This window comes from Python bivittatus, unplaced genomic scaffold (genome assembly GCF_059951505.1).
Source record: "Python bivittatus isolate LINGU-HERP-01145 unplaced genomic scaffold, Pbiv_v1 ctg000980_np1212, whole genome shotgun sequence".
In the NCBI taxonomy this organism is placed as follows: domain Eukaryota; kingdom Metazoa; phylum Chordata; class Lepidosauria; order Squamata; family Pythonidae; genus Python; species Python bivittatus.
The window spans coordinates 37,868,252-37,894,200 of NW_028277125.1; the positions used below are offsets into that span (position 1 = coordinate 37,868,252).

Sequence of the window (25,949 nt, forward strand, 5' to 3'; positions counted from 1 at the left end):
TTGGCTTTTAAAAAATCCTAACCCCCAAATAACTCCAAACTTGGTCCTGTCCTAACTTCTTTATTCTGGCATCCCCAAATATTTAGACTAATAATAACTAATCATTGGTTATGCTAGCTGGGCTGATTATTTGAGTGATCCAAAATACCAGGAGAACACTGTTGTCTACTCTTGATCTTGATAACAGAAAAGCTAACTAAGAAAGAAAGATCCAGTGACTATGGTTCTCTTATCAACAGTTGTTTTATACCTTCAAATAGCCTTCTGCAACTTGTGTACCCTCAAGATGTATGGACCAACTCCCAGAAAGTCTCAGCCACTGTAACCATTACTGAAAATATTGGGAATTGATGCCCACAGATCTGGAAGGCACTAAGATTGTGAGATGCTAGTCTTTATGATGCCCCATGACTATTATTTTTGTTGCACCAAATCAGTGTGGCTACTACTCCAGGTTTTATCATGGCACTTGCAACTATCACAAAAATGAGGCAAGTATAAAACATGTCAGTTTTGGGGAGGTGGAGTTGTAGATTCATGGGAAATGACCTTACAAACAACACACCAAGAATCCTCCTTGTTTTTGTTTGTTTTATTTTGTTTTAGCATAAACAACATGCAGATCATTTATTTCAGCACTGCAGATTCTTTTAAGTTTAAACAGCATTTATCTAAGGCATTTATAACTGTCTTTGCTGGACTACCCCCCCCCCCCCGCCCTCAATTCTTCTGATAACTGGCAACAAAATGTAAAGCAGAAATTCGATTTACATATGCGTGGTCAAGCATTACTAGGTTAACTCTTCCTCTATCGGCATAGTAAATCTTCTTTCCACTAGTACCCTATTATGCATATAGCTATTTCTAAAACCATCCCCACTTAGAGTTAAGTAAGGACTTTAATTACCTTGGCTGACAATCTCTCCCATGCAGGCAGGACATGTTTTTTTTCTATCTTTAGCCTCCCATAGAGGCCATATATATTAGGAAGACATATTCCTCATGGCCCATTTTCTTTCTTTGGTGGTCTTCAGACCCCACCCAGCTCCCCTCTAGTCTTGCTCCAGGCTCCTCTTTCAACAACAACTCTTCATTCAGCTGCTAGTGCTGCCTAAAATCATTTGGGGTCACCAGGCATCATGTTTCTCCTCCTTTCTTAAATCTCTCTGTTCAGGTCTGTTAGCTCTCTCATTCTCATTGCCAGCCCATCAACTCCCTGTTCATATGAGAAAGTTTCTGGGTGTGAGAAAAGTTTGCTATCTCTTCTTATCCCAACATGTTATCAGCTAAATGAACAGTGGGTAGCTCTGCAAGGATGATAGACAGTCCCTTGCTGCTGCATACCATCTCTGCCAGGGGTAAAAGTGTTCATATAAAAACAGCTGAAAAATAGTCCTAACAAAGACATGATTCTGATATGCAATGATAAGCAACTGTTCAGCTCAATTAATCCAAATTCTGCACATTAATCAGAGTTTAGAATTCTGTTGATAGATATAATTTTAATGGCTGCAGCTAGCTACAGGCTTCTCCAAAGCCCAAATCAAAAGAATTGTGCATCCATTGCACTGATCCAAATGTGCTTTGGGAGGCCATGCTACTCTATACATTCCCCTTAGCCAAAGAGAAGTAACTTGGCATGTTTCAGTGACAATGTTCTTACAGTCATTTCCTTTGGCAAACCCCAGGCTTTTTGAACCACCTGGCATATTTTTAGATTCTTTTATTTAAAAGAATGATGATTCTAGGAGCACCCCAAACTATGTGTGTGTTCTTTCTTAGGCAGCACACTCCCATTTACAACAAAATTCCCCGTCCTCAAAGCTGGGAGCCACTCACTCACAAAATCTGGGTTTCCTTAGGATTCAGGTTATGTGATGCATGATGTATTTTGAGATACAACTGTGTTATAATCTTTCAGCATTAGAAAATAGCTATTTCAATTTGTGTGGTTGATTGCAAAGACATTTTAGTCCCAAAGCATTTTTCTTTTCCACTGAAATAGCTCTCATGGCTGAAGGAGTCAGTGCATATTTCATTCATATCTCACCAACAAATGTTAGGTATATTTATATGTGTGTTTGTGTGTGTAGTACCATATTTCTCAAATGTTTCTTCATTCATTTGAATGTCACTGTTTTACAAATATAAAGACAGCTTTAAAATCAGAAGAGAAAGACATTTTCCAAAAAAAAAGGAACATTCAAACAGCACAATATTTAGTATCCTTTTACAGATAGTTTACATACACCACCAGAATAGTGAGTTGTTCTGACTCACAAGGAATTGACTGTGAATCTTAGAAATCTATTTAGCTTAGTGATTTGTAAGCACAGTGAGAAAAAAGAGCACATTAGAATCATCACCTGTGTAAAAGCATTGCAGTAGGTACTGCAGGAAAAAAGTGGCCAATTATCGGTAACTAATCCTGTTCCGTTCACCAAAAGGCATCACCGCTCACCAGGGACCTAAGGGACAGTGGGTTTCAAAAGCATATATGGAGAAAATCATTCAGAAGACTCTGAGAATTCATCCCAGCAGAGCCCTTACCACATGCTTCAGTGGGCTTTTAAAATGAGACAGTTTGATGTCTCAGGAGGATCAGGCAGGAAATTAACTTGTTTAATGAAGCACAAGTTATATTGCCTTAATTCTTCGTGGATTCCCATCCCCGACAGGGATTAAAAAATAAACACAGTAGGCAGATTCAGAGATGGAGTCAGTGATTCTCCAAGAATCTGGCTCAGAAACATAAAATATTTTTTTGGCCCATATAGTGAAAGCATAGATTCCTTGTTCACCACTATCTGGCAAGTTATAAGCTTCAATCTTATCAGCATAGTATCATATCTGTTGTCCTCCAGAAAAATGGGATTCTCCAAAAATGAACCCTAACACTTGCAAAGGGATTAAATCACATTCTTCCCTTTTCACAGGAATGTCTGAAGAGGGGTTTATAGCTCAGTGGTAAATCACGTTTTACGTGCAGAACATCCCATGTTCAATTCCTGGCATTCCCTGGTAGGGTAGGATAGGATAGAGTTAGGAAATGTTTTCCATTAGAAACCTTGGAGAGCTACTGTTAATGATGGTATAAATGTTATTGGTAGCTGGAACAATGGACTGATTCAGTATATAAATGCTATGACATGCAAAAACTCCTCACCACCACAAAAACACCTTTGTCACTCTCATGCTGCTGCTTCCAATCCAGCATTGGTTCACTGAAGGCAAAATCTCCAGATTTTGGCCTCTGCATTGGGAAGGAAGCACCAGCAAGCAGATGTTTCCTTTGCTTTGTGACTGGATAGATTAATTTATTTATTGCCTTTATATCCCACCACAATCATAAAAAGACTCTCAACAACAGGTAGCAAAGCAATACATAATAAAAATCAAAAAGACAAAAACTTACAACCTGAAACAGCATTTGCTGTCAGTCCCCAAATATCCTCTAGTAAAGCTCCATTTTCAGCTGCTCCTGAAAGGTGACTAAAGTTGAGGCCAATCAAACTTCTCACAGGAGGCCGTTCCAGAGGGCTAGCCCAATTACATAAAAACAACACCTTCAGGGATTGCCCCCCTGACCTCCCCAAAGCAGGGGACAACCATCTGCTTTTCCCAGCACGATCAAAACGGTTGGGCCGATTCCACTGGAGAGATGTAGTCCTGTAACAAACTTAACACCAAGCCATAGAGGGCTTCATTGGTTAAAACTAATACTTTAAATTGAAGTAGGGAAATGGAATGAACAAAGAAGAGACTTCACATTTGATAACATGATCTATTTTCTGCTTCCAGGTGGATGGTGTTGGATATTCAGACTGCAATTTTTAATCTGCATTTGTTTTAAAGAACCCTCTCCTTTGGAGATCTAGGCAAAAGCATCTCTGGGAAGAAGGGTGGGACAGTGAGTAGATGCAAGGACTGGAAAGGAAAACTGGCACGGAGGTGGAAAAGTAAAGCACATGTGTTGTGCAGGCACCAGTTCAGCAATGCCTACATTAATTTCCCACGGCTATAAAGAAATTATGAGCTCTGATGTTAAGCCCTATTTTATTTTATCCACAGAGATACTTCCTACAAATACTCAACATTTGAGTATTGAAAGCAATAGCCTATTTCTGTTTCCTGTTGCACCAGAAAATGGTATTCTGAGGTACAGTGTCTCAGAAGTGTATGTTCCAAAATTAATCAGCAAGATTAATTATGGTTGATAGGACTATCTTCCATTTGTCTATGCCTTCTTGAAAGCAATATCTGTCTATGCAATCTATTTCATGCATGACTTTATCAACCACTTCAGCGGTCTGTTCTTAACTAAAAGACCCTAGTGAGGGCATCCTACTTCCTTGTCATATCAGTTGCCCTTTTGATTTCTTTCCTGAATGAATAGGGCTAAAATTGTGCAAGCCAAGGCTGTCCATGTTTCAAAAATGATTGGAGGAAGTGTTATTAACTTTTCTGTTATTCACTGAAGCAGCTCTTCTTTTTCCAGGCTTCTACATTTCTTGGGGGCGGGATGGAGAATTGTCTCTGTTTTAAGACCCCTCCTTAAAATAGCTGCAGAATTTTTTTCTAGTTCATACAGAAACTACATGCAATGTAGTGATGATGCCACAGCTTTACCATTATTTTTTCTAACAACATAATTCATTTTCACAGAAAGGGATAGAATGCTTTTATATCTCAAACCAACATATAATGGGTGAACTATCAAATGGTATATACTAAATGAATCATCTCAACAACTCACCAGATGCCAAATGGACTGCATGGATCTGTTAAAAACATTCTCAGCATACTATCCTAGTTGTCTGAACTGTTGTGAGGTACCAGAAGAGAGCAGTGAAACTGAACCATATCATGAATATATTTTAGTAAAGTACTGAATGAGATAATGAGGATACAGCACAAACTGGATTCTCCTTTTTGCACAACATTTAATGCATTGGTTTGTTTAAAATATTTTGATATCACCTATCATTCCGTACATCTCCAGTCATCTGCTGCTTGGTCCTCTCTTGACAAAATGCTTTGTCCAATCCTTTGTTCAGAGAGGGAAAGATCGTACTACTTGCAGGCTGCATTTGCACAATGTGCTTATTCTGGCCATTGAATTAATCCATTTTCTTTCTTAGTGCAATATACTGAATCATAAATAACCAAACCAGGTTTCTACCTTAAGCCACAATAAAACTAACCAAGCTTAGGAAATGGTATGAAGGCAATCACTATGTTCCTAACTGACCTGCTTAAGTGTGCTGCACATACCCAGGCATAGAACTGCCAATGACGTCTTTCAAAATGACAACAATTGTGCAAAAGAGGAAGATACAGATGTTACAGTCCTTGATATTGCTGGGAAATTGGACAACTGTACATATGAACTGGCTCCTTTAAAATAGTCTCTTAAGAGCAATATTTTAAAAGTGGTAATAAAATCCCCTCCCTCTTTTGACATGTGATTGTTTTTCCTTCCTTCCTTCCTTCCTTCCTTCCTTCCTTCCTTCCTTCCTTCCTTCCTTCCTTCCTTCCTTCCTTCCTTCCTTCCTTCCTTCCTTCCTTCCTTCCTTCCTTCCTTTTTTTTTTTTAATATTAGCCCCTTCATGAAAAGTGAACCCCATGAAAATTTGAAGTAGCTATGGGAGGCTTTTTCTGTCTTTGAAGGATAGAGGGGTCCATGAGCCAACAAAAGTCAGAATTGTGTTGGAATTCATGAAAACCCTACTTTGGCTTTGCTTGTTCATTTACAGATGGTTTGTACAGCTTCCATTTGATGAGGGTTCCCCAGGAATTTTCAATACTAATTAAAAATAACTATCTTTTCAAAAAATTAAAATCTAATTATTTACAAATTGTTCACATTTCCATTCCTCTTTCTATAATAATATTCTTCAAACAGTAATTAAGGATGAGGAAGCTTTACCATAAACAGCAAAGGGAGGGTGATTCTACTGTAAAAGCTATGTTAACTGGAGGCAGTTTTACTAAAGGTTCTGCTTGTATTGTATCAATATTTTTTTCTCATGTCAGTGTTGGATTAGTACAGTATAATAAAGCTGAGAGCAGCACCTTAGAATTGTGTGTGTGTGTGTGTGCTTTTGAGTCACTTTTAACTCCTGGCGATTGTCTGGACAAGTCCTTGCAGTTTTCTTGGCAAAATTTTGGAAGTGGTTTGCCATTGTCTCCTTCGGGCTGAGAGAGAGTGACTGGCCCAAGGACACCCAGCTGGCTTTGTGCCTAAAATGGGATGAAAATTCATGGTCCCCCGACTTGTAGCCTGGTGCTTAACCACTACTCCAGACTGACCCTCCTTAGAAAATTAGAAGCAGAATAATATCATATTAAAACCAGGGTGTTTGATAGAGCTAGGGACTCATAGCAGAGCAATCCAGAAATAAGTGAAGTTTAAGCATCAGGAACCAGAATAAGCAGAATGGACAAGCAGTAATACCTGGCCAGACAGAAAAGGACAGCAGCTACTGATCCTCAATCTAGTCTCCCACATCTTTTCCGGCTTCACCTAGAAGCAATTAATTCTGTTCTCAAGAAGCCCTTACTCACCAGTAGCTCTGAATGCAGGTTCTTAGGCCTACATTTTCTGCCAGATAGGGAGGTTATATTATGTTTTTGTCTTGGAAAAAGGATATTTCTGCTACAGCTGAGGTGGAAGAAACCCCTGGGTATCCATTCAGAGCAGTCTGAAGGAAAGTCTCACTGAGGAATTGTCTGTTTGGACTGAGGATGGTCTTCTTAGTTAGTCATTAGCAAGATGAAAGGGCTCAGTGTGTATCCCAGGTTTTCATGGATCTGGGTGGATCTGGATTTTCTTTAGTCCCAGATTTGGAATTACACTAAATGGAAATGAGGTGGGACTCTTGGTTATTTTCTAAGGTTTGGTAATCTGATTTTGGGATGTATGTTACTGCTAAGGTCACTTGCTTTGGGGTGAATGTTCTCTACCAGCCTAAAGTAAAAGAGATCAATACCTGTTTCTTCATGATTTCTATATTTCATCAGGGTTATCCCTCCCAGGGAGATTCACAATATATTAAAATGATCTATAATGGTACATTATAAATAATAATATAAGTGCACTTATGATATACCTCCAATTATTATAGTAGTAGTAGTAAATAAAAATATACCAATGTAAAACAATATAAAATATGTAAACTAGTAGAAAAGTATGTTGTTTAAAAACATCAAATTGCAATTTAAAATTTAAGGACCATATTTTCCAAATTGTGCTACTGAAAAGTGCGCTTCAAGCTCTCTTTAATTTGATTTGCTATATGGGGAGAGTATAAGGTAGTTATATCAAATAGATGTTAAAGTCTGCATATAGATCATGTGTTTACAGGCCTCCCCATCTTTGAGGATCCTAGTTACATAGAGTTCCTAAGTGTGGGAACAGGCCTGGGAACACAACCAGGTTTTAAGAGCCTTCTGGAACTCCGGGAGAATGGGCACCATCTGTATCTCTGGGGGATGCTGTTCCAGAGGGCAGGGGCAGTGGCAGAGTAGGCAGTTTTTTTCAGTCCCACAAGATGATAATGTTTATATAGAAGAGACCTGGAGTGTACCTACTAGACCCAAATATATTGGGTCAGCAGAAATGACTGGAGATAGTCCTTCAGATAACCAGGCTCTATGCCATGAAACTTTCAAACAGAATAAATTTCACATCTTGGAATTTCCAGCAGTTGTCTTTTCTGATTGGTAAAAATCTGAATTGAAGATCATGCATTGGAAGGGTACCCAAATTAGAAAGAGTGAAATGGAGCATATCCCTAACATAGAAGATATGACCATTCCTAATGACAGCAAAGCTGAACTCTCTCTCTGTATTATTATATCGTATTGTATTATATTATAATGTTATAATGTTTATTATATTGATGGAGAGTTTCTAATTTTCTCCAAATATTCTTTTTTTTTTTTTTAAGGACATAAAGCTATTAAAAATGCTCCGGTACGATTCTAATTTTGGGGCATTGTAGTCATACAAAATGATGTCCAGGTTGCCAATACAATTATTACTATTGTTCATAAGAATAGCCATTGAAAAAAAGTCCATTGGAGCTGGGTGGGTAATACATTCAAAATAATAATAATAACAACAGCAACAACAAAATCACCAGTTGATTGCAAAAGGCAGCTTTACTTAGAACAGCTTACATCCTGCGATGATACCTTTAATACCTACAAGCAACATCTATCCCTATATAGATATCCCTATCCTTGGGAAGGACTCGATAGGTGGATAAAAATGCCAAATCCAGTCTAAACTTCTGGCTGGCTGTGCGACCACCACTACCACAACAATAATATAAAGAAACTGCAATACTACTACTGCTAATATAATCTCTATCTTCCAACAAATTGCTGGGGAAAATTTCCTCCACCTAAATAAATTTGGCGAAATGGGTCCCCTTTTCATTGTCAACTAATAGGGTGGACATTTTTGATAATTCTTCTTGGACAGCTCTAAGCCAAATAGCAAGAGGTTGGTCAACTCTAGATGCTTAGTGCATTAAGGGATATGCATGACATGGAAAATTTGCTTTGTTTTCAGCTCAAAACAATCAGCCCAACTTGAAACATTTCACTGGAATATTTTGTGTTGTTTGTATTCAAAGGCTTAAAATGTTTCAAGTTTTTTGGCCATAGGAAACAAGGGGAACTCAACTCTTTACTTCCTGGTTTCTCACTATACCATCATAACTGTAGAGGAGGTCACAGTCCATGCCAAATTGCTGTCAGCCACCTAAGCTGCAAAAACATATTTTTGAAAACATTAAAGAACCTCAGAACAAACATTCAGAACACAGCTCTGCTCTTATCCACTAACAAATCCAATACTTTGGATTATAAACCATTATTTAGAAAGCCATAGTTTCTTATCCCCACAAAGAAGTGTTTTTCTTTAAAAGAGATAGGAAGTGCTGAAATTAAAGTGATCAAAAAGATAGTCACTTGAACATTCTTTCAATTATCACTTCTCCTAGGATAAGAATATAGACAGAATATACTCCCTCCAAAGCTGAACAAATCAGCCTGAGCCAACAAGCACAAACACACACACACAGCTTAACAAGCCAACCAATTAATGTTGTTGTAATCTCTGTATTTCCACAATTTTAGCATTAACACCATTTTTGTGAAGCATAGATGTGTGCATACCTGCACATATTTTTGTACAATTTTTGTGAAATACATGTATATACCATTCACCCATATAAACTTCTCCATACCAAGAATTTTTGAAAAACCTGAAAGGGATGAAGCTAGAAGCAAACTTCATCTTCCATCTGGCCATATGCTAAACTGCTGCTTCCCTCTCCACAATCTATTCTTATAACATCCCCTCCAGTAAAAATCAGTAACAGCAAGGACATGACTGGTTGACTAAAAAAGGAAAAGAAAAGGAAAAACCTAATAGCACAGTTGCAGTGCTCAGAACAGCTGGAATACTAAGGGAAAAAATGGCACTCAAAAAGGCCACATTTTATTCAAAAGAAAATAGAAATTTCTGATCTCAGAAACAAAAGCTTAAAACTCAGAGTGCTTGAAATGACTTTTCCCAGGTTGGAACATTCTGTGCATCCCTATACAGCAGTTGTACAAAAGAAAGACTTTGTTTATTTCTTTGTTTATTAGTTAAAGTTATGTATCACCTTTCCTTGAGGAGATTAAAGCAACATATATGGGTCTCTCCCTTTAATTTATACCCAAACAATGCTGGGAGGTAGGTTAGGCTGAGACCCACTGACTGACCTGAGTGACCTAGTTAGTTCCTGTGGCTGAGGGTTGATTGGAAGCTGTGTCTGTGCAATCCTAGTCCAACACTTCAATGGCCACACCACACCTGGCCAAGGAGCCGATACCTAGAGAAAGAAGAATGGCATCTAAACTGAGAGAGTAGTGAGTACAGAAAAGGCACAAGGAATAAAGAAGACTAACAAGAAGATTATGGAGGAGACAGTAAACAGAAAAAAAAATACAAAGAAAGAAGAAATATGACTCAAAGGGTTAGAAAAGAAATCTTGGAGGAGGTAACTGTTTGAAGTAAATGAGTGTGAATGAAAGATGTTAAGGGCAGCCTTTGGAAATGATGAAGGAAGAAAAGCAGAGGAATGGATATTTGGCTACTGCTGAAGAAATGGAAAATGCAAAAGTATAGGCAATTTGGGTGAGATGTGTGGCACACGCAAATAGAAACAGGGAAGATGAGGGGTGGAAGGGGAGTGAGAGTCCAGTTCTGAAAGGAAGATTGAGAAGACCATTACATTGGTCCTAGTGGACAGGCAGAGCTGTTTTGATACATTTATATAGGGCTTCAAAATAGCCTCCGATGGAACTCTTGTTTTAAGGGTATAATTTATTGAGAACCTCCCCTGTCAAAATATCACTGAAATCTATTGACATTTATTTTTGTGCTGCTCCTGTTAATTTCAGTGGAACTAACACAATTTTGCATGAAGTCTTTGGAAAGTCCCTGACAATAATAACTTACTTTCATCAATTAATTTATTTGTATGCTACACTTTTCTGAAACATTATGCCCGGAGTAGTTTCCAACACAGAAAGCTAACAGTAAAAACAAGGGATGTCAGTCCCCTATATTAATTGTCAGTACAGAATGTTTCTCTTTATGTCATGAAATACTCTATTTTACTATTGTGTTGAAGTACACTATGTTATGTGACACTCCTCCTCCTGCATCCTCACTGACCCCCTCTCCTTGTCCCCATCCTGATGTTTTACTTTTATCTCTTCAGAGTGTCTCACTATCCTCCCCTGAAGTTATGTTTCACTTTTCTTGCATTTCCTATTCCCTCCTTTCTCCATAGCACCTTCCACAGTTCCTATTATGCACCAGGTAAGTGCCACCATGAGGAGCATCACGCTGTCATGGCCTCAGCCAGAACAGCCCAATGGCATCATCCTGGACTATGAAATCCGTTATTATGAGAAGGTGAGCCGGATCTGCATCCCTGAGATTAGCAGCGCTATGGGCTCAAGACCAGCTACCGTAAGCCTGAATGTGCTTCAGAGAGGGGAACTGGGCTGGGCTGGTAATGGGAGAAGGTGGAATTGAAACTGCCAGCTACTTTTATCATATCATGGAATGTATTGTTTTGGTTTAATCCAAAAATCAACTGAAATTAAAGGAAAGGCATCCTGCAATGGTAATGAGATTTGAAACAGGCTCTTTCTGCACTTTAAACAGTATTTACAATATATCTTATAATTAAACAACATAACCACTTTGTGGTTTCAGATTCACACTGTGATTGCAGATGTCGTCTCTGCATCCCAGCATCAATTTGTAACCTGGTAGATTTTCCCTGTTCATTCCAGCCTAAGATTTTTACTTCTGGATATTGATCCTATCATTGTGAAAATCTTATTTTCCCTCCTAGGGCCTCTTTTCCACCTAGCGATAAGGAACTCAGACAAACCTGGCTTGGAACATTTTTTTTTTTTTTAATAGGTGGTTGGGATCTTTCTTTGTCCAGTCTTCTATGATGGCCTTCTAGTTTAATGAATTTTACCTATTGTTCGCCTAGTGATAAACAGCAGCAGACTGGGAATTCCTGTCACAAGCTACATTAAATCAATCTGCAGAAAAATCTTTGCAACCGTAATTAATTGAAGCCAGGGACTGCCCTTTGGTTTCTACTTGTCTGCAGGCCCTGGGTTCTTGAATGAGGATTGTTTCTAGCAACTGATAGCTTGCTAGGAATGCCAGTCTGCGTCCTGGACTCTTTTTGATGATGCACGGATAGTATTTTGTGCACTGTATAACACTCTTTCATGTCTATACTTATCTCTCAAAAGCTATCTTGTAAGCTCCTGCTATCCTACAGATGACTCCTGTTTTATTGCCTTGTAAGAGCGAGATAGATATAATCCAACACAGTCGGCTGTAGATTGAACTAGTTCTGCCCACGAGGCCCTGGGGTACAGTAAATGATATCCAATGCCAGATTGTCAGGAAGCAAGTGTCAACTGCCGTGCTACTGTACAGGCCTGCCAACCATGCCTCATGTTGTTAATGATTAGGCAATCACCCAAGGAGGCGAGGGATGTCACAGGCACAATGTTGTACTTCTTTGCATTTGTCACGCTTGTGGCAGATGCTCCCACCTCAGTATTCAACTACATGGGGTGAAATGAAACAGTTGAAAAGGGGGAAGAAAAAAAGGCAGTTGGAGCATAGGAAATAGTATATGATCTTAACCCCCCCCGCCCAAAAAAATTGGATAAATTTGCGTTGCTTTCTTCCAGCTTCATTGTCTTGAAGCAATAGAGTGAAGGCTCCTATTCCTGGGACAAACTTCAGAGACCTGTTGCACATCTCACTGTGTGAATGTGAACGATTTAACTGGAATCTCTTTTAGGCCTTGCTGCCCACATTATAGCATAGGAGGGGCCATATCCAGAGATTAATAGGAAAAGTGAGTGAAAAAGTTTTGAGTCAGAAGCAAGATTTTCAGCAAAGTGTAACAAAATCATGCTAAAAAAAAAATGTTTGAGAAAGGATGCTAGTTTATTATGCTTTATCTTTGTGGTTGAACAGTGATGGCTGTTTTGTACCATTTCATAATCAGGTCATGTCAGGTATAGAAGATACATACAGATAGTCCTCAACTTATGATCACAAGTGGGACTGGAACTTCCCTTGCTAAGTGATGCAGTTGTTAAGTGAGTCACGCCCGATTTTTCGACCTTTTTGCTGTGATCGTTAAGTGAATCACTGCACCATCAAGTGAATCACATGATTTTTAAGTGAATTTGGCTTCCCCCATTGACTTTGCTTGTCAGAAGCCCCTTGGGAAGGTCACAAATGGCAATCATGTGACCCTAGGACGCTGGAACCATTGTAAATACATGCTGGTTGCCAAGTGCTTGAATTTTGATCACGTGACCACGGGGATGCTGTGACAGACATAAGTGCGAGAATCAGTCAGAAGTCATTTTTTTCAGCACTGTCATAACTTCAAATGGTTGTTAAATGAATGGTCGTAAATCAAGGACTACTTGTATGTGAATATAGATATGGTTTCCTCTTATTCTGCCCATTTAGAAGAGTGAATAGCTAGAATAAACATATCCATTAAATATTAACTTAGTTACCTGAGAACTAAAAGCTATTCCATTGTGTTCTTTTTGCAGAATAAACATGCAGTTATTACTCATTTGCTTATACAGTAGGCAAACCTTCACTGCAAGCTGCATGAGTACCACAGTCTTCTCACTCATTACTTATTATTTGTAGTTATTTTCATTTATGTGTCTTATTACAGAGAACTGTAAGAATCAAAATGGGCTTGAGTAATATTGATATGTAAAACCCTAACTTCTTCGCCCCTTGCTCAAAAATATAAAATCTTTGCAGCACTGGTCAGCCTTCCCCAATCCGGGAACCTCCAGATGACTCAAGACAATTCCCATTAAACATGCCAACTGCTAGGGATTATGGGAGTTATAGCTTTAGAATGTCCAAAGCCCCAATTTCAATTTGTTTCAGACTTTTAAAAATAGCTTTCTGGTCATCCCCATTCTAGGCATTCCATTCGCTAAAACAGGTGGGAAAGTGATGAATTGCCTTTGGACTGGTAAAGAAATATGCAAGAAAGAACTTGATACTGGGACTGATTTTCATACTTTACCAGCATTATAGTTGATATTGGAAATAACGTTACTTCTTCCCTCATACCTTCTCCTTCATTTGTTCTTTACTGAAGGACCACAGTGAGTACAACTCCTCCATGGCCAAAAGTCAGACCAACACTGCACGAATCGATGGGCTCCGGCCAGGGATGGTTTATGTAGTGCAGGTGCGGGCTCGGACTGTGGCCGGCTATGGGAAATACAGTGGGAAAATGTGCTTCCAAACCTTGACAGATGGTGAGTGCCCGTGAAAAAGGGGGAAGTTGGTTGCACTCCCTGTCAAACTTCCACACTGTAATTGAATTAAATCTGCTTGTCTGTTCAAACCCTTCCTTTGGTGGGGTAGCATGGCAAGAGCAAGTGATTTACAGATAAGTGTGATTTATTGCCAATTGAAGGGCTAATCTGGCTGAAATTTCCTCCTCCTCCTCCTCCTCCTCCTCCTCCTCCTCCTCCTCCTCCTCCTCCTCCTCCTCCTCCTCCTCCTCCCTTACTAGTCAAGATTTTCTTCCTTTCTGACTATAAAAGAAAAACCACCACCACCACCTAGAGAATGCTAAGCCCAACTCTGTGCTGGAGCACCAAAGTGCATAGCACTAGGTTATCAAGGATTTGTAACATGAACAGAGAAACATTAAAAAAAAAAAAAAAAGTTGAGTGCAGTTTTCAAAGGGAGTGGAATGAATGAACTTAGATTTGCACCAATACATGGAATCTACTTACCCCTGTCATTCTCTGATTTAAAAAAAAACATGCATAAAAAACATGCATTTTCCCATCCCCTGCTGCCCAAGAAAAGAGTATATTTCAAAATGTTTTATTCAAATAAGCATGTAAAAGGGTTAGTTGTATTTTTAAAAGCTTACGTTGGAGATAGCTGAGCTCTTTAAAAAAAAATACATTAGGAAAATTGTCTAAGAGGACCCCTTATATTAGAGAAGTACGCATACAAAGCTTTTTAAAAATATTAAAAAATGTTGGGACTGAATATTTCATAGTAATTCTGTGTGTCAGAATTAAAGATCTCAGTAGGTATTTTCCAGGTGTATGACACATGTATGTGTGATGTCTGTGCACTGTGTAAGGAAAATAAATTTTGAAAACATACACAATGAAATAGAACATATCTAGACAGATCAATAAGCCAGCAATTGATCAGCTTATCACTGCACATACAGCCCTTTGAAATGCAATAATTTTCATAAATGCTAGGAAACCTATGTTTCAAGTGAATCATAACTATTGGCAAAATGATCAAAATTATATTTTAAACATACACGAATCAGTTCCATAGAATCCAAGTTAATTGGAAATACCAAAATACATTTTGTAATACACAAAAGAGCTGAAGCTGGCAAGGTAGGAAGCTACAATTCTCAGGCTAGGCAGAATCATTATGTAAACCTGTCTGAGCTGCAGTTGCTCCCATGGTTTTAAAGAGAACAATGAAATATTGTTGACTCAGAAGGGCAGGAGGAAAAGCCTCGGATTTAAACCCCGACATATATAGAGAGAGATCTAGATTGCTGTGAACTGCAGGAGGCAGATCTTCTTTGCAATAAAACAACTTATCTACCCATGTAAGTCTGTGAAATCTCTACTGTTACCTAGCAACAGATTATGGGATAGAATTTATGACGAGCTTGAATGTATTGCTGTGCGTAGGACAGACATTTGACATACATTAAACCGTCACCTTCCAGATACACTGGAGGCCACTAGCTTAGGAAATACTGTTTTAGAAAATTCTTGCTCAGACTCTGGGAAAAGAGGAATGTGTGAATCATCTTGATAAACTTCACTACAGTTTTGTGAATTTGGGGTAGGCAGGCATGCTTGCTTTTAATTATACACACACACCCCAGTTCTTGCCTAAACAATAGATTTTAAGAAAGTAATTAATGTTTAATAAACTATTGAAAACAATAAAATACATATAATTGCCACATGATCAAAATAGCAGAAATAATAATAATCCCTGAGAACCAAAGACTAAAATATAGAGTTCACCTACCATTTTTCCCTAAATCTCAGTGGGGAGGGGGGAGTTCTTTGCTTGGTGCAGAAAGGATATTGGAGTAGATGTCAAACAAGTCTCTGTGCTGACAGCATTCCAGGGATGAAGTTGTGCAACTAAAAAGGCTGTTTTGCTTGTTCTGATCCATCCTACTACTGCATGCATTTTGTTCATGAGTAATTCTTATTGGAGATGTAGGTTGATTGATTATATGCCATCAAGTCATTGTTGACTCTTAGCGACCACATAGATAGATTTTATCTAGGACAATCTGTCCCTAACCTGGTCTTTCATGTTTTCCAATGGTGCACTTACTGTCATTGTAACTGAGTCTATCCACCTTGATACTGGGCATCCTTTTCTTCTTTTTCCTTCCTTCTACCTTTTCCAGCATTAGAGCCTTCTCCAGAAGCTAGATCTTTGCATAATATATTTGAAATAGGGTAATTAGAGCCTAGTCATTAGTGCCTTGAATGACAACTCTGGGTTCATTTGTTCAGTAATCCATTTGTTTGTTTTCTTGGCTGTCTATAGTATTCTCAGGACTCTTTGCCAACACCAAAGTTCAAAGTTCCTATCCTGCGTTTTCAAAGTCCAACTTTCATTTCCATAGAGTGTCACAAGGAATACCATGGCTTGTGCAATTCTAATCACTATAAGGTATAGACACATCACTGCATTTGAATAACTTTTCCAAGATCTTCATGGCTGCTCTACCAAGTACTAGCATATGGCATATTTCTTGACTGCTTTTCTGTTACTGTTGATGATTGACCCTAAAAGGCAGAAGCTGTCCACCACTTTGATATCTGCAGTGTCTATTCTAAGGCTGGTTGTTCTACCTGTTGTCATTAGTTTGGCCTTTATATTTAATTTTAGTCCCATTTTTTTCATTGTGCTCCTTTACTTTTATTACTAGAGCTTGCAGATCCTTTGCATTTTTAGCTATCAGGGTAGTATCATCAGCATAGCTCAGGTTATTGATGTTTCTTCCTCCAATTTTAAATTGGAGGCTAATCTTCCAATCCAGCTTCCCTTAACATATATTCAGCATATAGATTGAATAAATAAAGGGAGAGTATACAGCCTTGTTGCACTCCTTTGCCAATCTGGAGCCAGTTTATTTCTCCATGTTCTGTCCGTACTGTGGCTTCCTGACCTGTATTTAAGTTTCTCAGGAGGAGAATGAGAAGTTCTGAGATTCCCATTTTTCTAAGCACATTCCATAGCTTAACATGATCAACATAATCAAAGGCTTTTCTATAATCAATGAAGTGCATATTTAGTTCTTTTTTAGTATTCTTTGGCTTTTTCAGTTATCTACTGTGCATCAGCAATGTCTTGTGTCCCTCAGCCTTTTCTAAAACCAGATTGAACATCTGGCATCTCTCTCTCTCCCTCGCTTTTTATGTAGAGCTGTAATCTGCATTGGATGATCCTAAGCATTATTTTACCAGTATGTGAAATTAAGGATATTGCACAATAGTTTGCATACTCTAAGTCTCCTTTTTGGGGGTTTTGGTATGTAGGCTGATCTCTTCTGATTTGTTGGTCACTATGCCATGCTCCAGATTTCCTGGCATAGCTTGTTAGAACTTTTATTGATTCTTCTTCTATTGCTTGCCATATTTCTGTGGGTATACCATCAGTTCCTGTAGCCTTTCAACTTGATAATGACCAGAGTGCTGATCTAACTTCTAGTACTGGAAGTTCTTGTAAGTATGGAATATCTTCTAAATTATCTTGGATTTTGACATCTCTGCTGCACAGTACAGGTAGTCCTTGACTTACAATGGCAATTGGGACTGGAATTTCAGTCACTAAGCAATGCGGTTATAAAGTTTGACACATCACTTAGTAATGGCAATCCCTGCAGTTCCAGTTGCCATTGTTAACTGAATCCCACAGTTGTTAGGCAAGGCAACTTCCTGCCGGCTTCCCAGAACCAAAGTCAGTGGGGAAGCTGGCAGGAAGTTGCAAGTCCCAGGCCTGCAGGCAGGTGGGGGAGGGAGAGAGGAGGTGTGCAGGTTTTTAGAGGAAGATCGAGGAGGCTGCATGAGAGGCATAACACAGTGCTGGGAAGGTATGTGAGGGTGAAAGGGGGTGGGGGGATGCAAGGGGATGCACAAGAGGCGCCATTGGTATTGGGGATGGTCCATGGGGATGTGAGGGGGTGTATGAGAAGCGCAGGTAGGGGAGGGTTAGGGAGGGTGCAAGGGGGTGCACAAGAGCTACCATGCAGGTTTGAGGGGGTGCGCAAGAGTGAGGGGGTACACAAGAGGCATGGGGCAGGATGGGGAGGGTCAGAGAGGGTGCAAGGAGTGTGTGAGAAGTGCAGTGTGGGGGAGGGAGGGTGCACAAAGGTGGTGCGAGAGGTGCAGCACAGTTCGGGGAGGATTGGTGAGGGTGCATGAGAGTTGTATGGATTTGGGAGGGTCGAAGAGGGTGCATGAGGGTGTGTGAGAGGTGCAGGTTGGGGTGGGTGTGCAGGGGTACACAAGAGCACAGTGCAGGTTGGGGAAGGTCTAATGATAGGGGTGCAGGTGTATGGTCTGGGTCAGGGAGGGTGTGCAGGAGTGCATGAGTGGCCAGTGCAGTGCGAGCACAGAGGAGCTGGGGGAGGATGCATGGGTTGGGGAGACTTACCCCAGCAACTTGCGACCTTCCCTACTGGCTTTTCCATTGACATTCTGGGGAAACTGGCAGGTAAGGTTATAAATGGTGATCACAGGGCACTTGGCAACCTGTTGTAAGTGCAAACAGGTTGCCAAGCACCCAGATTGTGATCACATGACCGCAGGGGTGCTGGGATGGCCGGAACTCCTAGAGCCGGTCATAACCACCATTCGTTCAGCACTGTTGTAACTTGGAATGGTTGCTGCCTGAATGGTCATAGGTCAAGGACTACCTGTATTTCAGTATAATCCTTTCATTTTGTTTGCTCCTCCTTTGAATTGGTTACTGGCATCCATTACCAAAGCAGTTCTCAACTGGGGGCCATATGGTCCCCTGTGGGGCCTAGGACATTTCAAGGAGTGACTTTTTTAAAATTTTTAATAAGTACTGTTTTTTGTATGTTTAGTGTTTTATAACTTTGTTGTATGCCATCCGGAGTCACTTTTTGTGAAATGGGCAGCCATATAAATTTGATAAATAAATAAGGAGGCCACAGTTGAAAAACATGTAATGGAGGGTGGGGGGTGAAAAACAAGGTTGGAAGGAGGCTGTGGGCAAAAAAAGAAAAGGAAAGGAAAGGAAAGGTTGACAAACACTGCGTTAGCATACCAGTTTGAGGTTGGAACCTCCTTCTGAGTTCAGATATTTTTTGAAAGAGTTTCCTTGTTTTTCCATGTCTGTTTCCATCTTCAATGTCTTTACAGATGTTGTTGTAATATTGGTTCGTGTCTCTTGAAACAACTCTTGGAAACCCTTTGTTAAGTTCCTTTCTGAGATTTTTGTCTTTCTTGGCTTTGGCTTCTCTTCTTGACAATTTCTATGGTATGCTGTGACATTCAGTTTGCTTTCCTCTGTTTCTTCATTTTCGTCAATGTCTTTTCACATTTATCTTTAACGACTTTACGTTCATTTCACAGGAAACATAGGGCTACACAGATATTGCTGCACATTCTGTATCTTTTATCATGAACTGGATGCTTTTCAAAACTATTCAAATGCTATATCTGAATGTAATACATTACTATAATCAGTGTCCTTGAGTCTGTATGCATGATGGAACAATTAATGTGACTACTCATTGCATATTAATTCACATTCATGAGAAGGCAAATCAAACCAGTATAGATTGACTTCTCTTGCCCTCTTCAAGTTTTTTTAGCAAATGAATAAATCCAGGTTTAATCTCTAACTAATTTGTATTAATATCCCCTATCATAATATCATAATGCAGGTGGTTCCCCTCTGGAGTAGTTTAACATAGTTAGTTTTGCTATATATACTGTATCTCCTTGTCTTGGGCCAAAGCCTACTGTCCTTGACCAACATCTAATTGAAGAAGGAAATAGGAAGTATGTGTGCAGCAACTGCTGACTGAGGAGATGAGCACCTTTTTAAATATGTTTCCATTTTACTTAGATAGTTAGACAGGCAAGGAGAATATTCTGCCTGAAACATAAGCAGCTAATTGAAATCTAACAAGAACGGATATTGTATTATTAAATAATAATTGATTGTTAGATGGGAATTTGTTCAAAATTTATGCATTAGGCAGATAAAGCAGTTACCAGTAATTAGCTGCAAATGAGAATAAGAAAATTAAAAGGAGGTGTGAAATATTTCTGTTTGTATGAATTTATTTTAAGCTGTTAAGTATTCATGGCAGAATTATCAGAAGATGAGCAGTAATGTTAATCAAATTAATTTATTGTCTAGCAATCCATTGTGGTAAGGTGGATACAAGTAGACAGAGAAATGCCGTTTATCTGAATAATTTCTTGAGGAAGCCAGAGCATGTTACAAGGGATACTATTTCCCAGGATTTTATATTAAGTGACAGTCCTGAATTTCAGGACAAGCAGAAGCCATAAATTGTCTAACTAAGCTATAATGGCAAACTAAAGTTTGTCAAAATGTAGTAATTAATCTGAACTTGTGACAGACTATGCCAACAGAAATCTAAAATATGATTGGCACTACCAGCAAATTCAACACTTGTAAGGTATTCTTCCCAATCCCACTAATGCCTTCAACTTAGAAGAGAATATATGTAGCTTGGGGTTGAATTGTGGAGTTCTTGGTGCTCTCTAAGCTTGGTTGTTTGCTTGGAGTTGTTTCATTACCCACCTGGGTAACTTCATCCATGTGAGTGAGTGTGGGGTTTGCTGCCTGTTTATATACAGTAGCTTGATCCCCACCAAAACAGGGCAAGCAAACAACCAAGCTCAGAGAGCACCAAGAACTCCAGAGCCTTCAACTTAATTGTGGAATCTGTTGTTTGGGTTGTGTTTTCCTAGCTTTAATGCTATCTGTAGTTGGAAGAGGAGGAGGAGTTTGCAATCAACCCTGAGTTCCGTTAGCAACTATAACATTATTTTCAGGATATGAGAAGTTCTCTGATAAAGATATTGTAATAGTTCTGGTAGTGAATACTGGGGCTCAAAAAGGGGACTACAAATTAAAATTCCTGATCTGCCATGCAACTCCCTGGGTGGACTTGAACCAAACACTGCTTGTTAGCTTATCTCATTTGACAAACAGTAGGGTAAAATGCAATTACCTGTGTATGCCATCCTGGAAGAATAGGAGAATACCAATCTCATCAATAAATAATCAGGTTGTATTATTAACAGTGGAAGGCTTATATCAGCATGCGGGAAAACTACAAAACTTCTTTTTTTTTTTCCCAGATGACTACAAGTCAGAACTGAGAGAACAACTGCCATTGATTGCTGGCTCTGCAGCAGCAGGGGTCGTCTTCATTGTCTCCTTAGTGGCTATTTCAATTGTTTGCAGCAGGTATTATTTGCCCCATTAGCCTTTTCTTTCCATTCCAAAGATGAACTTTCCCAGAGGATATAGTAGGAATGCATAAATATTCTGCAGGATACTTTTGGCAAAACTAACTGATCTGCAGTGATTGCACAGAGAACATCCTGCAAATGAGTAGATGTGCCAATGGACATAGATTCTTCTTTGTAAAAACAAATGTACTAGAAACCACGTGTTGGGTCACAAAGCTCCATGTATGCACCTCTGTTGAAAATACCAAATCAAAAGAAGCAAAATTACTTAGATAACTCCCTTTGTTTGATGGCCCTGCTTTTAGGAAGCTTGTCTCCCAAGACCTACTGCTTTTTAATGTTTGTCCTCAGCTTAATCTTGTCCAAACGATTCTCTTCTGGGTCTCCCGCAGAGGATATTTATGGGATGCTAGCCTTCTGTTTGGCTACCACGGTGCAATAAATTGCTCTTTGCTATTTTCTTTGCCTTTCTGCTTCTTGATCCTATCCTATCCACCTACACAAAAGGTTATTTTATTTCCATAGGTTTTATCAGATTGCTACTAATTTGTTTTATTTAGTTTTAATTGTAGCTGTAGGTGTAATTGTAAACCACCTGAAATTGTACATGACATAGGGTGGTTTATAAATAATGTAACAAATTACTAAATCATTTAATAAATTTTGAAGGACAATGGCAGAAAATAAATCTGTAAACTGTTGATCAAAAACAAGCCCAAGAGATGGTTTTCTGCAAAGCGCATTTCAGGAGCATTTGTAGGGAAGCATCAATTAAGAGGGTGAGTGCTCTGCTCCTTTATACATGTGTTCACATCACACGTGTCTATGTAGGAGTGAGGCTCCAATCACACTGTCATGCCTGACATCTTGACTGGCTTTATGCCCTCTCCCTGCAGATGCCTCTGATACGTTTCTGGAATGGGTTCTTTAATGTAGGACTCATTTTAATTTGTGATCAGCTAATAGGTTTTGCAATAGTAATATGCGTGCTAAGGACCCATGATTGGATTCATATATCATGCTGAGCCTTAATGTGGTTTGTATTGTTTTGATTTACAGATTATGTGAAGCCAGCTGCTGTGAATTGTAAACCATGGTTCATGATGGAGGTACACAATGTGAAACCTCCTTGGGTGTGCCCCTCAAAGCCCATTCAAATGTTCCTTATAATTTGTATATTTATAAGTGAGAAGGGGATTCACTAATAACCAGTTTTGATTTAATTAAAGTTACTTAAATACAGTTTGTATGAAAAATATTAAATACATACAAGCTGTATTTAAATAACCTAAATTTAATTAAATCAAAAATAGTTATGTCCTGGTTCTGCTTACATTTTACCACCCAATGGCCAAATGCAGCCTTTAGCCGAAAAAGTTGAATAACCTGCCTCTTACTACTTGTGAATTCAGTCATTGTGATTTATTCAACAAAATGTAGTTAAAGCCAACTTTTCATTACATATGAAATAAACCGTTTAATGGGGGGGGGGGTACCAAAATGCACTTTTAATCATGTATTAATAGGAAAAAAATAATCCTAGGTGTATTGTATTGCTAACTTTCAGGAAAAGTAAAAGGTGTCTTATTTAATCAGGAAAACTCCAATGAAGACAAAGCAGATGGGGTAGATCAGCCACAGTAGAGAACAGCAGGAAATAGAATCATGGATGGGTTTAAATGAATCCTGTTGGCTGAAATTATCCCATAAGAGTACTAGATACTGTTTTAGTAACAGACTAATTAAGCCTTATGTGGACAGCTATGATCTGGGATGTGATCACCTTCTCCCCCTGTGCAGGAGTTCAGTGTAGTTTCTGCTGCTAGATCCTCCTCTCAATCAGAGGCTAATGCCCTAAACACAGAACTGATTTTTCTTCCTCTAAAGAAACAAACTGAGCCTTATCCTCCTCAGAGTCTTCTGATGGCAATACGATAGGGCTAGTATTACATAGTACTTAGTCTACAGCAGTGGTTCTCAACTGGGGGCCCTAGGATATTTCAAGGAGGCCACAGGTGACAAACATATAACAGGGAGGCCTCAGCATATGCCGAGGGGGACACAGAAAAGCAAAGTGTATTATACTGCAAGTACTGCCTTGTTGATACCAGAAAATGCACCAGTTGTTCTCCCATGTCTGTATCTGATAATGGGACATTAGGGGCCATAGGAGAAAAACAATATCAGAAGGGGGACATAGGTGAAAAAAGATTGAGAAATACTTGTCAACAGTATTGCTAAACACCATGTTCTATCTTTTTGCGTTTCAAGAAAAAAAAAATTGTAAAACTTTTACTGTTTAGTAAGAGGGGGAAAAGTGGCTGCTTTAAGTAGCTTACTTTCCCCCCCTCCCTTTAGGGTCCTGAAGAAGCCTGAAAAAAAAGGGGCTGTTTAGTGAATATTAGAGAGGTGGTGTATTTGTACAAGGTCCAGAGCACTTCCTCCAAATCCTTTTCAAAGTGTGCACAGCCTTAGAGTCTGGACATAGGTTGAACTGATGCTTATGTTTTATTTTCCTAGGAAACGAGCCTATAGCAAAGAGGCTGTCTACAGTGACAAGCTACAGCACTACAGCACTGGTCGAGGTGAGTGCAAGAAGCCTCGGGAAGGTGGTGGCTGGGCCAGGAAAGGTGTAAGTACTTTGTTGCAAGCCTTTGACAATAGTCCTATTTTTCAGGGACTGATTTGGAGATGAGATAAAGACTGAAAAATATTGGGGAGGGGGCAAAAAGGAAGGAAAGATGGATGATGGGCAAAGAACAGAGATTACTTTAAGGATGCTGTAGTCCCTTTACATTAGAAGCAGCTTATAAATTCTGGCCGAGAAGGATGCTTACATGCATTTTGGGTGGAAAACAAAGTAAGTGCAAACATAGTACTACCAGAATTTCCTTTGCAGATGCTCCACAGAACTAATTAAGAACAGAGAACATGGAAACTGGGTGAATGAAAGGATTCAGAAAAAGCCCTGAAGGAAATTCTCAGCCTCAGAAGATAATTGTCTCTCCTGGCATTTGTTTAGCTATAGATATTTGAAGTAGTTTTTAGAATACTTTTTACCCAGATGCACTTAGGAAAAATGAAAAGCCAAGATATATTTGTCGCCATATGCTCCTGAGCCAGTTATTTATTTGAAATAAGAGGTTGTCATCAGTCTTTCTACAAATACCCCTGGAAAACAGACCTTCACACAGCTCACCTGAAAAGGGAGTTTGTTACAGATTACAGCAGGGGCAGTTGCATTTATGTCTGTCCTAGTCTGATTGGCAGGCAAAGGCAAAGTCTTGGAAGCAACTATAAGCAAAGCTTTGTATTTTATTCATTCTAAAAATACTTTGTCCAAATGCATTAATTTATCAGGGTTAGTGAAATGTTGGAAAATGTTCTTATCTCCTGTTTCATAAACAGATCACATTCATATTGCTTCCTGAATTTGATCTGGGTCATGGAAAGCAGCAAATCAGTTTTTATACAATCAGGGCTTTTTTTATGTATTAGGAAAATGAGTAGGATAATCACAAGACTGTACTCCTAACCACCAAATAGTCACAGCCTACCTACACAGGCTATATATGCTCACTGCGCATGTAGAACCAGCTGCAAACAATTACATTTGATAGTTCCCAGGTGTTTGGGGAAAATCTCTATCACAAATGTGCATAACTCTTTGGGGTTCTACAGATTACAGCCATCAGCAATACCTAAGTAAACCACGGCCAAACCAGGAAATGAGATAAAAGGTAGGAAACCAAATTGGGAGCAGCTGAAATCCAATTTACACTATACAGGGGAAGCCTCCCAGACATTTTATTTCTTTAAAAAGCAACATGAGCCTAAAATGTAGAGGAGAACATCCTCATTATAATTCAAATGGATGGACCAGAATATACTATCATGATATTAAAGGTTAATCAAATGAATACTAAAAAGGAATAGAATTAAGGTTTCATAGGTGCCTTTGTATCTGCTGACTTTCAAATATGGTGCAGTGTATTTCTAAGATTTTGAATACAGGCAATCCCTGGGTTACAAATGAGATCCATTCCTAAGTTTGTCTTTAAATCGAATTAGTAGGTAAATCAGAACATTTAAGCCAAACACAAAGTTACACACTCAATCCAGTGTTAATCACAATGTGATCTGACTTAAAATGGCGGATAGCGTTCTCCTTCCTCGAGCTGATGAATCGCTGAAGCTGGCAATATTTTCATGAGTGTCACAAAGTAGTGCATGCGTATGTTATTACCCAATTACACAAAAGTTACGCAAATTTTTAATATAAAAGGCTTTATGGCAGTCTGTTTATAAGTACGAGTTGTCCGTAAGTTGAACATTCTTAAACCGGAGACTGCCTGTATAGTACATTTGCAAATTCTGCTTGAAATTATACAGGCCAGCATAGCTAATGATTTTAGACAAATTGAAATCAGTTTAATAAGACCAATATGAATAAGAATAATAACTTCTTATTCAGGTCTCTATAATTTACTGTTGCGAATATGAAAATACTGTAGTACCTAACCATTTACTTCTTTCAGACTATTAATATAGGCAATTTTTTAAATTGTCAAAAATGCATAGCCTAAAAATTTTAGGTAAATCAGTTTACACTGATATATTAGCTTTCTAGCAAACACACTGATATTTCTGTGACCAAATTATTTTTGTAAATCAAACTTGATTTTTTATCTGATGTTTTTAACTAAACAGAAGCAATATTATAATAACTATCTGTATTTAAACTAATCATAAGACTGAACATGGCAAGA

The 25,949-nt window shown here is 38.9% G+C and overlaps 1 protein-coding gene across 9 annotated transcripts in view; it reads left to right on the forward strand.

The window, feature by feature from the left end:
- EPHB1 (EPH receptor B1) overlaps nucleotides 1–25,949 on the forward strand; it is a 387,938-nt gene that overhangs the window by 300,097 nt on the left and 61,892 nt on the right. For 6 of the 9 annotated variants that reach the window (XM_088132648.1, XM_088132652.1, XM_088132653.1 and 3 more), the window contains 4 exons: nucleotides 10,860–11,041; nucleotides 13,761–13,923; nucleotides 21,067–21,175; nucleotides 23,701–23,765. In XM_088132648.1, the coding sequence (XP_087988774.1) occupies nucleotides 10,860–11,041; nucleotides 13,761–13,923; nucleotides 21,067–21,175; nucleotides 23,701–23,765 (519 nt within the window). The remainder of the gene's footprint in view (nucleotides 1–10,859; nucleotides 11,042–13,760; nucleotides 13,924–21,066; nucleotides 21,176–23,700; nucleotides 23,766–25,949) is intronic. The other 3 variants (XM_088132650.1, XM_088132654.1, XM_088132656.1) reach the window with 2 other exon arrangements.